The 14,579-nt window shown below is 40.7% G+C and overlaps 1 protein-coding gene across 20 annotated transcripts in view; it reads left to right on the top strand.

Annotated features, from left to right (window-relative positions):
• Window positions 1-2,266: 2,266 nt before the first annotated feature.
• obscnb (obscurin, cytoskeletal calmodulin and titin-interacting RhoGEF b) overlaps window positions 2,267-14,579 on the top strand; it is a 57,900-nt gene continuing 45,587 nt past the window's right edge. For 8 of the 20 annotated variants that reach the window (XM_087832349.1, XM_087832347.1, XM_087832351.1 and 5 more), the window contains exons 1-13: window positions 2,272-2,534; window positions 4,371-5,454; window positions 7,299-7,568; window positions 7,818-8,078; window positions 8,493-8,798; window positions 8,892-9,158; window positions 9,267-9,373; window positions 10,118-10,286; window positions 11,236-11,511; window positions 11,602-11,883; window positions 12,148-12,423; window positions 12,920-13,201; window positions 13,294-13,575. In XM_087832349.1, the coding sequence (XP_087688475.1) occupies window positions 4,380-5,454; window positions 7,299-7,568; window positions 7,818-8,078; window positions 8,493-8,798; window positions 8,892-9,158; window positions 9,267-9,373; window positions 10,118-10,286; window positions 11,236-11,511; window positions 11,602-11,883; window positions 12,148-12,423; window positions 12,920-13,201; window positions 13,294-13,575 (3,853 nt within the window). In that variant the 5' untranslated portion in view covers window positions 2,272-2,534; window positions 4,371-4,379. Of the gene's footprint in view, window positions 2,535-4,370; window positions 5,455-7,298; window positions 7,569-7,817; window positions 8,079-8,492; window positions 8,799-8,891; window positions 9,159-9,266; window positions 9,374-10,117; window positions 10,287-11,235; window positions 11,512-11,601; window positions 11,884-12,147; window positions 12,424-12,517; window positions 12,800-12,919; window positions 13,202-13,293; window positions 13,576-14,579 lie in introns of all 20 variants that reach the window. The other 12 variants (XM_087832342.1, XM_087832346.1, XM_087832340.1 and 9 more) reach the window with 4 other exon arrangements.

Raw genomic sequence — 14,579 nt, 5'->3', positions numbered from 1 at the left:
AGGCTTTCTGGGAGTTTGTTCCAGATATAAGGAGCATAAAAGCTGAATGCAGCTTCTCCGTGTCTGGTTCTGACTCTGGGAACTGATAAAAGACCGGATCCAGATGACCTGAGGGATTTGGAAGGTTCATACTGGGTCAGGAGATCTCTAGTTAGAGTATGGAAACTAAACACAGTGGCCAGGAGAGGATGAAGCAGAGGAAAGCAGCAACAGTGGATTACCGTCTGCTAGAGTTTCTGGGAGTTTAAATCAGGGTCCAGGCTACCTGCTGCTGTCAGTCACTGGCACTGGGGGGAAAGCCCGCACTGGAAGAGTAAGAAAATAACATGGAAGCCAAAGTTTGGGGACAAAAGGGTTAACACTAGCTTTAGTCACTTTAAGTAGATTATTTTTTACTAAAAGGAAATTGAGAGTCTATATTAAAAACGTGCACTGCAACCTGCCATGCTTTATCAAGTGATTTAATCACAGTGAATACTTCACCAAGGATACATTTAAAGTATTACTGCACTCTAGGCCTTTCCACAATATGGACAATATGAAGTCATAACTTCATTCTGGGCCTGATGAGCTGGGGACAGCAGCTGTCACAGTGGATGTTGTGGAAAACAGTCTGCTGCAAGCTCAGTCAACCTCTCAGCCTAATCATAAGCAGATTAAGTGGATTTATTATTCACTACAACTACTGCAAATGAATGAACTATCAAGAGAGGCAGACTGATAGATTTATGTTTTTGTTCAGAGATCAGAGGCGGGGTTTAATTCTATAAATAAGCAGAAGAATGAGGAAGCTGTTTGCGCCTTTGTCACCACTGAAAATGTTCAATGATATCAGAGTGCAGGCCAGATTCTGTTACTGGTAATATGATGACAGGGACTGGATTTGTGATGCAGTATCTAATGATGTCTTGGTGTTAATTACCTTCACATTTAACCTGGCACATCTTGAGCTGTTGTAAGCTGAGGCAAACTTTCATTAAGTGGAGACAGAGGTGGCAAGAGATTGATTTGAGCATCTCAGATTTGCACATCTAAGAAAGTCTGAAACAAGTGAACAACAACAAGCGAAGAAGTGGAGGTTCTGTTTTGTTTGCAGCGCTGTTAAGTCTTCAAATCATGAATAATCCCCTACGGTACATAGTTTTCAGAATTATACCCTGCCTGTGAATTTAAAACCAGGCATGCCACCCAAAATGGGGGCTCAATTACCTTGACAATCCAAGTACAGGACATAAATCAAACTCATTTTACATTCAATGTACTCTTAAGTGAAAAATCTTAAAGGAAACTCATCTTTCTGTCAGGATAAAGAAGTTTAACTGAACTATCAATCCTTGAGATATCTTAATAGGAGAAAAAAGAAGCAGATTTTGGATTTAAAAGTACAAAAAAGAGTAAGTTATTTAATTACTTAAAAGAATAAAACTCTATCTGTTACTTCATTACTTTGGTGTAATATGATGGGGGAAGTTTTTGTTTCGGAGTACTAAAATCTCTAAAACCATGAAAATACAGTAAGTCCAAAATATATGCCCTCCTTTACATTGGAGGGACAATTGACAGGTTTTGAATACAGTTAAAATGATATTAAAACAGAAGTAGTTAATAGGTGTTTAAACTTGTGTGGTAAAAAAAAAAAACTTTTTTGCGGGCTAATTTACACGAGCCTGATTCTGCTGGCAGGGGCAGAACCAGAATTTGTTTATAGGCTTGACTATAGGGGGGGCACTAAAATCTTGGGGTGGCAAACCCCCCAAAAAACATGAACAGTGCATGGGTGCAGCGTGTGACGATGGGAAGTGTGAGGGATATATAAAGTGATGGGGGGGCACGGCTCTCCCTTGGTGGCGCCCCTGTCTGCCAGAGGTTTCTAACTATTAAAAGGGAGTTTTTCCTTCCCGCTGTCGCCAAGGTGCTTGCTCATTGGGTGGGTCATCTGATTGTTGGTGTTTCTCTGTATTATTGTTGGGTCTTTAACTTATAATATTAAGCGCCTTGAGGCGACTGATATATAACTAAACCTGAATTGAACTGAAACTCAATAAACTGCTAGTGCTTGACGCGTCCACACGCGGCACATTTACACCTAGTATGAGTTGTTTATGACTTGTGTCCGTATTGTCGTCTCCAGCCTGCAGCAGCAGCAACCCAGCAGAGGCCAGGCCAGGCCAGCCTGCTCTCCTTTCCGAAGCCACCATCAGGCTATCTCCTATCTCCAAATGACAGGTCTATTTTGGAAAGGAGGCTGCGCCAAAATAGGCACGTCAGCTATGTGGCATCATGAGGCACCAGAGAAGAAAGAAAAAGTAAGTCTGCTCAACCGCCCACTGCAGGAGACGGGGGGATGTTTCACTATCTTGGATTTACAACCATTTTGAAATATATTTGAGGTCAAAGAAGACTTTTTCTTGCCCCCCATGTGGAGCCCCTGAACGCTGTTGGAGAGGGCCATCATCCGGAAATCCTGACGGGCTATTGATTGTTTGGCCCACATGATTCAGCGCCTGAATTTCCTGAGCGGTTAAGGACTCAAGGTGAAGAAGCAGTAACACAACAGTTAACTCGTTTTACTACAGTAAAGTTTACATGGGAACTTAGTCGAAGTTAGAATTTCTTTTCCTTTTTTTGTTGGTTAATTTGAGCTTAGGTGCAGCTCAAAGAGGTAGATAACTGTCATTTTTCACCTGTGACTATTACAGGGGCTGATATGAGTTCATTAGCTAACCGCATCATCCAGCTGAAGTTTCTGTTATATTTAAGTAAACACAAGCTCCTTTGCCGAATTTTTTTCGTGCTTTTTTACTAGCCAGAAGTCGTTCATTAAATTCCAGTGACTTTTTTACGAGTTTTCCTCAGCTGGTAGAAAACGGACAGTGCTAGAAATGAAGTATGTTTGTGAAGTGGGAGCTTTATCAAACAGCTGATGCCCCTTTCGCTTCTACAAATGGCAATGGACAGAGACGGAGTCTGACAGCTGAGGTTATTTTTGGGACAGGCAGTTAAAGCGGCAGAGGTGACAAAGCTGGTAAATGTCACTGTTTGAAAGGCACATAAGCGCTCTTTCTGACCTTGTTGTGAGGGAATTTGTTTGCTATTTAGCTTCTTTCCCTTTGAATAGGTCTTTGTATTGATGAATGTCCGCTGAGGCAGGGCAAGGATACGTTGACTGATATATAGCTACTGTAACTGTCAGCTATAAATATGCCACCCTAACTCTGGATTTATGTCTATTTTCATAGCTTAACATATTTTAGAGAACACATAGCAGAATGCCAGATTTTACAATGGGTTTGTGTAAAGTTGACAGGTGTTTGTGGAGGAATATGATCTACAGGAAATAATAGAAAATGTATTTATTTTTCTTGATATAGTTTTGTAATTTTTACATTTGTACTTCCTGGTTTATTTATACTTGCAGTTGAATATTGGTGTTTGTAATCAAAGTTATTAAAGTTGTACATGTATAAAATCAGTTTTGTATTTATTTATTTAATCTTTTTATTGTTTCAATTACTTTATTTGTACCCATGGGTAGATTTGGTCTGCAGTAGAGAGTCATCCATCTTCCATCCATGCACACATTGTCAGTGCAAACACAGAAAATATATAAGCTTAATAAAAAATACTGAAGAAATAATTATACTATAATTACAGAGAATTCACTCGGCATCATGTAGGATAGCAACGCTATGCTCGGTTAATCTGAGTAATGGCTGCTGGAACAAAGTTGTTTTGTAAACCGTATTGTTTTGCACTTTGGGACGAGAAGCTCAAAGTCACTATGCAAAGGGAGCAAATTGTGCAGTAGACACTATAATTGTGGTGTACAGTGATGCTGAGCTCAGCCGTGGCTCACCAATCTGCCCTTTCTGTCCTTCACAGATAAATATCAGTTCAATTCAATTTTATATACATAGCACCAAATCACAGCAACAGTCACCTCAAAGTGCTTTATACTGTAAAGACTTTACAGTAATAGAGAGAAAACCCCAACAATCAGATGCCTCCCTATGAGCAAGCATGTGGTGACAGTGGGAAGGAAAAACTCCCTCTTAACAGGAAGAAGCCTCTGGCAGAATCAGGCTCAGGGAGGGGCAGCCATCTGCCATGACTGATTGGGTTCAGGGTTAGGTTGAGGGTAGGGCGAAAGGACAAAAGATACATTCTGAGAGAGAGGCAGAAATCAACACCGTGACACCAAATAAAAAGGATAAAATAGACTAAAAAAGCAGGATGAAACAAATGGTTTTATCAGTGTGGAGATTTTTTGCACACATGTTGCTTTAAAGTTGAGTTTGGACTCAATAACTGTTTCAAGATATTTATAAGACTTATAAGATGTGTAATATTTGCCCTTTGTTTGATCACAGGAACAAACGATGGATCAAAACTTGTTTGGAGGGGCCCCCAGGTTTCTCACTCGCCCAAAGGCATTTTCAGTGTGTGTGGGCAAGGATGCCACACTCAGCTGCACAATTGTGGGCAGCCCAACTCCACTGATAACCTGGGAAAAAGACAAGCTGAAGCTGACATCCGGAGGCCGCTTCAAGACTGTGGAAGATGGAGACGTTTATCGCCTGACCATCTATGACTTAACTCTGGAGGACAGTGGACGGTACATGTGCAGAGCTAAGAACAGCGTCGGTGAAGCTTACGCCGCTGTAACCCTCAAAGTGGGGCTGCCGACAGAGATGTCTCAGAAGGCCCCTGTTTTCATGGTGAAGCCTGCCTCTGCACGTGTTGTTTTGGGCGGTGATGTTGTTTTCCACGGCCGAGTTGCAGCTTACCCTGAGGCCAACTTTGAATGGGAAAAGGATGGGCGCTACCTGGGGGAGACCAACCGCATCAAGATCATTTCTGAGAGCGATGGCAGCACTTTAAAGATCCAGTGCGTACGAAACCTGGACAGCGGCACTTACACCTGCAGGGCCCAGAACACTGTCGGCCGCGCGCAAGCTGCGGCTGCCCTCGTTGTAGATGCTCAGGATTCCCACCGCCAAGCTGTCGATAAGAGCAGCTCCCTTCTCTCTCACCTACAGAAGCGCAAAGAGGAGATCTCCATCTACCGCAATGAAGAAAGCAGCGCCTCCATTTCTTCCTCCTCCACGGCCAAAATCACGGATGCTTTCAGTTCTCTGGGCCTGGAACATGAGCTGCGAGCATCTGCCCTGGCGAAGCTTCCCAAAGGTGTATTCACTCGTACCTGCACCGTGACTGAGGGGAAACATGCCAAACTCAGCTGCTTTGTGACCGGTCACCCCAAACCCCACATTATCTGGAGGAAGGATGGAACAAACATCAGCGAGGGCCGCAGACATGTCATTTATGAGGACCAAGCTGAGAACTTCATCCTGAAAATCCTGTACTGCAAGCAGACCGATAATGGCCTCTACACCTGCAATGCAACCAATATGGCTGGGCAGACCTACAGCGCTGTGTTAGTAACAGTCAAAGGTAAGCTATTACCATTTTTGAGCAGTCGCAGTTAAGAAAATCCTCCTGAAGTAAGATTTTAGTAAAGATATGTTTACATACTTCTAATAGGTATGCAGGGTTAATATTAAGGCTGGCTTTACCTTATTTTTTTTGATAATGCTAACAAATCTCAACACAATTTCTCTCTGTAGTACTCAGGTCAAAGAACATAACCCTCTGAAGATACAAATGTTTATAAGAAGCTCATACTTATGTACATATTTAATAGTTTAGAAGTCATGAATCCTTTTCTAGGAGAAGTAAATGGTTTTTTTGATGAGGATATTTTGAGCTGCATATTAATTTATTACACTGTTTATAACACTGTCATGGTGTATCTATAATCTGCAGCATCCGTTGTACTTAAATATCGTGTCCCCCATGCTGCAGTGTGACTCACTTGTATATTTTAATAGTTACAAACTGAGAGCAGTGCTTACTGGGAACTGTAATTACTCTTCTGAATCTTCTGGGTGTTGTTGTTTGCCTTTTAACAACAAGACTGAATTCTGGCTCATCTCCTGAAGTAAGGTGTTGTGTTGCAGCTATTTTCTGCTGGCGATGAGTAGTTCACAGTTGCTAAGATGGTCACTCACTCAGTAGATCACTTTGGCACACTGCTGATGTGACTTCCCTCGGGAAGATGTTGGTCCAGGATATGAAGCTGTATAGTTGCAGATTTTATTTCAGATATTAATTTCCAGTCAGTCCGATGTCGAGTGCCAAGCTGCCGATGTACCAGCTGAATTCAAAGTGCAGGAAAATTGGTTCTTTGTGTGATATTTACCCGGCAATTTGGTACTTTTCTGGAGTTTTACAGAAAGCTTTGAAATGGAAAGAAGTTTTATTATATGTGGCTAGAAAATAAATGGTAGTGTAATGGCAAATACAGTATCCAGCACATGAACTGCGTGATAGTCTTTATATACCATTCTTTACATATGCACTGGAGAAGTAGTTTGCTAATACTCATCCATTTTCTTTAGTACTTGTCCAGTTTAGGGTTCAGGGTTGAAGTTAAGCTGGAGTCTACCACAGCTGTCAACAGGTGGATAAGCTGGATACACCCTAGACAGGTTGCCAGTCTACCACAGGGCTAACATACAGAAAAAGAAAGCTATTCACACTTACATTCACACCAAGAATCACCAGTTAACTTAAAATGAATGACTCTGAACTTTGAGAGGAAGCCGGAGTGTCCGAGAGAGAACCCACACAGGCAAGGGAAGAACATGCAAAATTCACACATAAAGGCAGTGGATTGGAACAAGAACAAGAATATGAGATGAATAAGAGATGTTGACAGAAAGGATCCCATTCCTATCAGTGCACCTTATGTATTCTATAAATGTGACAGACTGTCCATGGTGTAACCTGCCCCTTGGATTTGGAGTTTATTGCTACTTCTGGTGATAAAAAGTAATCTTATGTTTGCTTTGGAAGCCATCCTGTATTTGAATCTTTGCAGTGCCTGTTTGGATGCTATTACAACCATGCTTGAAGCAAAAATATCCAGCATGGCAAGATGAAATTAACTCACTTAGTCTTTGGAGAGCACAGTTTAGGAAACATATTGGAAAACATGAATGCAAATGTTAAATATTTTATTTGGCTATACTGAGTGCTCAGGTTGAACTTATCTCACTTCTTAAATCAGATTTTCTACACTTGATTCCTGAATTTAAATGTTCTAGTTTCTCTCACTTTATTGATATTTCATTAGCCTGACATATATTTGAATATGTGGGTAAATAAATGTAGAAGTTGAAAGTGTGATGTAGTTCAGCTTTGGTTAAAGATTCTGTCATATTTCCTTGTGCCAGAACCCAAGGTGCCATTCAGGAGAAAGCTGCAGGATGTGGAGGTGCAGGAAAAAACCTCAGCCACACTCATGTGTGAGGTGCCTCTTAGTTCCACCTATACCAACTGGTTCATGGAGGAAACGCGACTGCAGCAAAATGCTAAATATCGCATGGAGCAGGACGGCACCCTCCGTCGCCTCACCATACACAACGTCACCACCAACGACGATGGAGTGTACATATGCGAGATGAAAGAGGGCAGTCGCACTGTGGCTGAGCTCACAGTCCTGGGTACGGTAGAGACTCTTTTTCTTTCCAATGTTCTTCTTCATTGTTTGTGCACTTATCAAGTGTAATTACAATTGTCTATATGGGTTTAATGTAAATATTACATGCATCTCATGTGGATACTTAATGCGACATGACCTGGTCTGTGAACGTTTACTACATTGGACCATTATTTACTGCTATGTCTATGTGAAAAATGCAGTTTTCAGTTCTGTTTTCTTCATCTCAAATCAGTTTCTTCTTATATCTCAGGTAACATAACTAAGAAGCTTCCTCGGAGGACAGTAGTTCCTGTTAGCGACACTGTCATCTTCTGCGTGGAGCTGGAACATCCCTATCCAGACGCCTACTGGACTCGCAATGGCGAGAAGTTAAAAGAGGATTCACGTATTTCCATCGGCTGCGTGCTTAGACAGTACACACTCACAATTAGAGATTGCCAGGCAGAGGACTCTGGAGAAGTAGCGTTTGTGGCTGGAGACTGCAAGACATCCACCCGATTCTCAGTTTCTGGTGGGTTAAATGTTGTTTGATACATTCTGATGATATCTGTAGTAAATATATACAAAATATTTTGTGGCGATTGATTTAAATTCAATTTATTTTATTTATATAGTGCAAAATCATTTCAACAGTTGCCTCAAGGCGATTTGTATTGTAAGGTAAAGATCCTACAATATTAGAGAGAAAACCCAACAATCAGACAACCCCCTATGACTAAACACTTGGCAACAGTGGGAAGGAAAAACTCCAGCCATCTGCTGCAATCATTTGGGGATGAGGGGAGGGTGACAGGACCCTTTGGTACAACAATGAACCAATCTCGATATATTTCTTGTTGTTAGGTCAAATATCAGCATATATTAAATACAAAGAAGAACTGAAACTAGTACTTCAACTAAATAACATCACAATATTTTTCTCTAGCTGCCCGGAAGCATCCTCCCGATCCCCCAGTTGACGCTGTGGTGCAGAACAAAACAGAGTCCTCCATCACCATTCAGTGGTCTCCTCCTGACAGTGACCGCCCTGTCCCCATCAAAGGCTACGTTGTAGAGCGAAGGAAGGTTGGTACCCAAATGTGGCAGAGGTGCAATGCTGAAGAAACCATTGTCACAACAGAGTTTACAATCTGCAACTTCACTGAAGAAGCTAGCTACCAGCTCCGTATCTCTGCCATTAATGACTTTGGGCAGAGTGCCTACCTGGAGGTACCTGGAACCTTCTACCTTGGTAAGACTGAATTCTCTGTGATTGTTGTCATTTATGTCTATGTTTGGTTTTGGTTCTTCCTTCTTAAAATCCTGTTTGCGGGCCTCTTTGTAGAACCCACTGCAGAAATCAGAAAAGGTCTGATTAACAGCACTGGAGTCTCCGGTGAGGAATTCTCCATCTCTGTTGAGCTGTCTGCTGTTTGCTCAGGCTTCTGGTCCCTAAACGGACGCCTTTTGCGCAGTGGAGCCGACTACCTCATCACCAGGTCAAAAAACATACACACATTGCTCATCCGAGTTGTGACCATGGAAATGAACGGAACGGAAGTTAAGTTTGTGGGTGGAGGCTCACAAAGCAGTTGCATCCTCAATGTGAAAGGTACACACTAGAGAAATTACCTCAGTCCTATTAATTTGTGTCTTTTTTTTGTGTTTTTTTTCTTCTTCCAATCAGTAATACCCTCTTACAGTGCCACGTTGTTTTCAGCCCCTTCTGTTAGGTTCACCAACAAATCCGATCATCTAGAGGTGGTGACCTGCAGTGCCCAAGCCACTGCTCAGCTGACTGTTGAGGTGTCAGATTATGACGCACAGGTTAGTGATAGAAATATGTAAATAATTTGTTTTAGTTTTTGCCTTTACAGACTCTATTAAAACAGCTGTTTTAATATAACATTTAACGTCTTTTTGAAAGAGCTTTGTAGATGTGTCAATAGGATATTTAATTATCCTAATTATACGTCTACATATTATTATTGTAGGGTCTACCTTACAATATAAAGCTCTTTGAGGTGGCTGTTGTTGTGATATGGCGCTGTATAAATAAAATTGAATTGACCTGACAAACACAAAGAGCTTTACTTGAGTAATTTACTTAAGTACTGGTTTAATGTACTTGTATTTTAATTTAAACACTTCTGTGTAGTGTTACTTCCTGCTTCTACTCTACAATATTTTTGATTCAAATTTGACATGAGTAATATGCTAACTTTAGGTACCTCAAATTATATTTTGACTATACAACTTGTGCACTATTAAGTTACTTAATAGGATTATAACTTTTACTGTATATATTTTTTTCATTTTACCTAACACAAAATTCTGTTTTAACTCTTGTGTAACACAACTTTTCACTTTTCATTAAATACTCAAATTTCCTGTGACCGCCTTGTTTTTTGTCCTCCCATGCTACACCCTTGGGGCACCCTTTTCTGAATAATCTGCAAATGAGACACTTTTGTGTTTGAGTAATTCCAGTTAACATTAATAGCACATGTATGTGTTTGTGTGATCCTAACTTGTTTAATTTGGAAAGCATTTCTGTATTTCTTTCTTCAGGTGGTTTGGACGAAGAACGGACGGGAGCTAAAAATGGGCAAAAAGTATGAATATGTGATTAATGACCGCAAGAGGATCCTGATGATACACAACGTCACTGAGGAAGATGTGGGCATTTATGATTGTGTGTTACCTGATGACAAGACGTCCATGCAACTCACTCTTAAAGGTATATGTAAAAATTGCAGCTAACTTTACATCATTTATTGCTTCAAATCACAATTAGGATTTTCCAGAGATGATTTTTGTAATAGGAACTAGGTCCAGGGTGCAAAACACCTCAAATGATTTACTGGAATGTGAGCTGCTCTGATTGCTTTTATCTTTGAGGCATCAAACAGATTCATTAGCTTGTCTCAAAAGAAACTGCCCGTGCTTTCAAGGACAAAATAAAACGGGCAGAAATGGTCCGTTAACTAAGTCAAGTATGCTCTCTGTTTATTTTTCTGTTTTTAACTGTAAATGAATTTCCACATTAAGTGACTTCATCCTCCCACTAACCCATTACCCGAGTATTCCTGCCATTAAAAAAACAAAACAAAACAAAAAAAACCCATAAAAATGTGAAAGACTAAAAAATTTAAATGCAAGAAAAAAAACATCCATTAATTACAGGTGACATGTTTTAGATGAGTTTTTTCTAATGTAAATATCTCATAAAAACACAAGAACATCATCCACATGTCACATGATATGGACCCACAGCATTATACAATTCAAAGTAAAGTTAAAGAAAGTTTCTTCATCCTCTGCTGATCAACCCTCTGACCTGTGATGTGCTTTCTTATATTTAACGGGTCACTGTAAAGTGGCTGCTATCGGCTGGAATTCATGTATGATAATTTAATAACTGCTTCCTTTTACTTTATTAGAAAGGGAAACATGTTTAGCCTTTTTGTTTATTTAAATGTTTATTTTAAATTAATTGAAAATAAATCCTGAGAAGAAACTACTTCTCAGGCTGGCCCTGTTGTTGGAAGTGGTTGGGCCGTGGCCAACCCTCTTCCTAAACATGAGCTCCTGCGTTAACAATCCAAACAAACTTTAAAAAAAGATATTTAATTTTATTATTACACATAAGTCACATTGTAACTTTCTATTGCTTTCTCCCCCCTAAGATGAACCTGCCAAATTTCTAAACAAAGCCAGAGGTACCATGGGAATGTCATCGACTCTCAAAGGAGATCTTGAGCTGAGCTGTGAGGTTTCATCTGCCAGTGCTGCTGTTGTGTGGAGAAAAGATCAAATGGAGATCACTGAGGACCAAAGAACTACCATCATCTCCAAAGGGACTCAAAGGAAACTCATTATCAAAAGTGCCAAGAAGATTGATGAAGGACATTATTCGTGTGAGACAGCAGCTGACAAAATCACATTCCAGGTTAAGATAAAAGGTAACGCTGCATGATGGCACAAGGCTGGGGGTTTTTTTTATGTTGATTTGGGAGTATTTGATGGCACAGAAACTTCTTTTTTCCTCACAGAAACTCCAGCTGTAGCTGCCTTCTCCAACAAAGAGTCAGTCCAAAAGGAAGTGAAGGCCACTCTCTCCCAAAAAGCAACTCTTACTTGTAATGTGTCAGATAGCAAGACAGAGGTGAAATGGTACAAAGATGGCAAGCTGTTGATATCCAGTAGGACCATATACTCAGAAGCAAAAGGCAACACTCGCCAGCTGGTGATTGAAAAGGTGGAGAAGAGTGATGCTGGAGAGTATACCTGTGAAGCTGGAGGGGACAAACTAGTCTTCAAGATATTTGTCACAGGTGGGACAGCCTGGTTGATTCATTTATATCTAAAGATTTTTAATCTTTATAAATGTATAAAATTCATAGTAATGCTCATGGTGTACATTTAATCATCTAAACCATCCACTATCTTGAAGTGCCAAAAATATACATATTTAGATTTATCATATCATCCTATCAAGCGCTAAGTGTGTGTTTCATATTTTGCCTCTAAATTATTCCAATCATCTGTGATTTTAAAGCTTATGACAGCACTGCTCTTCTTACTTGTGTTACCCTCAGATTCCCAGTCAGCTTTCGTCAACAAGGAGTCTATTCAGAAGGAGGTTAAAGCCACGCTTTCCCAGAAAGCCACGCTGAGCTGTGAGGTGGTCGATACCAAGACAGAGGTGAAGTGGTACAAGGATGGCAAGCTGCTGACTTCCACCAAGATAATCCATACTGAGTCAAAGGCCAAGAATCGCCAGCTGGTGATCGACAGTGTGGAAAAGAAGGATGCTGGAGAGTACATCTGTGAGGCTGGGACTGAAAAGCTTGCCTTCAAACTACAGGTGGCAGGTAGGGGCAATGATCTAACTGGTTTGATTCATGGGGCTTGCACGTGCTGCAGAGAGAAAGAGAAATTTATCATCCATATTCATGGTCTCCTCAGACACACAGGTCCAGTCAGCTTTCTCTAATAAGGAGTCAATCCAAAAGGAGGTAAAAGCCACCCTGTCACAGAAAGCTGTTCTAAGCTGTGAGGTATCTGATAACAAGACAGAAGTGAAGTGGTACAAGGATGGCAAGCTGCTGAGCTCCAGCAGGACAATCCATACTGAGTCAAAGGCCAAGAATCGCCAGCTGGTGATCGACAGTGTGGAGAAGAAGGATGCTGGAGAGTACATCTGTGAGGCTGGGACTGAAAAGCTGGCCTTCAAAATACAGGTGGAAGGTAAGGGCAGTGCCCTAACTGGTTTCTAGTTTTTCCTCTTGAGTTATGTGCCTTACAGATATTAAACCTATTTGTTTCTGGACAGCAAAGAATTTGAATTTATTTTCATGGTTTCCATAGACACACATGTCCAATCAGCCTTCTTTAACAAGGATTCAGTTAAGAAGGAAGTGAAAGCCACCATCTCCCAGAAGGCTGTCCTGAGCTGTGAAGTAGCCGACGCCAAGACAGAAGTGAAGTGGTACAAGGATGGCAAACTGCTGACTTCCACCAAGATAATCCATACTGAATCAAAGGCCAAGAATCGCCAGCTGATGATCGATAGTGTGGAGAAGAAGGATGCTGGAGAGTACATCTGTGAGGCTGGGACCGAAAAGCTTGCCTTCAAACTACAGGTGGCAGGTAGGGGCAATGATCTAACTGGTTTGATTCATGGGGCTTGCAGGTGCTGCAGAGAGAGAGAAATTTATCATCCATATTCATGGTCTCCTCAGACACACAGGTCCAGTCAGCTTTCTCTAATAAGGAGTCAATCCAAAAGGAGGTAAAAGCCACCCTGTCACAGAAAGCTGTTCTAAGCTGTGAGGTATCTGATAACAAGACAGAAGTGAAGTGGTACAAGGATGGTAAGCTGCTGAGCTCCAGCAGGACAATCCATACTGAGTCAAAGGCCAAGAATCGCCAGCTGGTGATCGACAGTGTGGAGAAGAAGGATGCTGGAGAGTACATCTGTGAGGCTGGGACTGAAAAGCTGGCCTTTAAGATACATGTGCAAGGTATGACTCTATGGATGTCACACTTATAATAATATAGTGTAACATGTAAAATATATTTTAGATCGTTTAATGCAAAGGCTTCTTCACAAAAAATGTTTTTGTGTTTGCATTGAATACATTGTTGGTTGCTTCAGTTGTGGGATGCAGTATTTGGTTTAATTTGATAAAAATTGTTGCAGCCTTTGAGTAGAAAATTGAGTTATGTTGTTCAAATCACCTGCTGAGCTCCATGTTTTGGTCTCTGGTTACAAGATCTGGTATCTTTAGCTGGTTATTTGCCAGGTTCTGGTTATCTGAGTTATCATGCATTTGCTGTGCGTTTTTGTGTGCTTTCAGTTGAACTGTTGTTTTTGTACAGGTAATTGTACTGTCACCTTACTCCATTATAGTTGATAACAAGACAGAGGCAAAATGGTAAAAAGATGACAAGCCGCCAAATCCCAGCAAAGCAGATCACATGGATTCAAAGGGCAGGATTACTTAAATGGTGATTGACAATGTAGAGAAGAAAGATGTGGGAGGTTATATGTGAAAAGCAAGTGAAAATTGGGGATGTAACATACAGGGTTTTAACACCTAAAAGAGAAGTACATGCAAATTATATAACAAAAACTATATAATAGTTATTGTCATTACTGTTAATGAATATTACAGTAACTCACTGACTCCTGAATCATCAAGCATCATACATCAATGTTGAATTTATAGAAAAAACTGTAGCAAGACAGATGACTGTCTAGGCTCTTTGTGTTGCTCTGAGTGGAGCTGAGTGGAAGCTGGTGGGCACTAAGTTTGGAGCTTTTAGGTGGGGCATTGTAAAGGTGTTGTAAGAAAAAGGAGAGTCCTGGAACACAAAGCAAAAAACATGACAATAATCATGCTCTTATAATAATCTTTGGTTGTGAAAATTGTAATTTAGACATTATAGTCAATCAGCTGATCTGACTCGTCATTTACACAGATTTATACATTTATAGAGATTTTTTTTAAATACTTTATGAAAT

The sequence above is a fragment of the Neolamprologus brichardi genome, chromosome 18, assembly GCF_056152115.1.
Source record: "Neolamprologus brichardi isolate AB-2024 chromosome 18, ASM5615211v1, whole genome shotgun sequence".
NCBI classification, from domain to species: Eukaryota; Metazoa; Chordata; class Actinopteri; order Cichliformes; family Cichlidae; genus Neolamprologus; species Neolamprologus brichardi.
The sequence above is the reverse complement of the archived record's forward strand: the minus strand, read 5'-3'. Positions and strand labels throughout refer to the sequence as shown.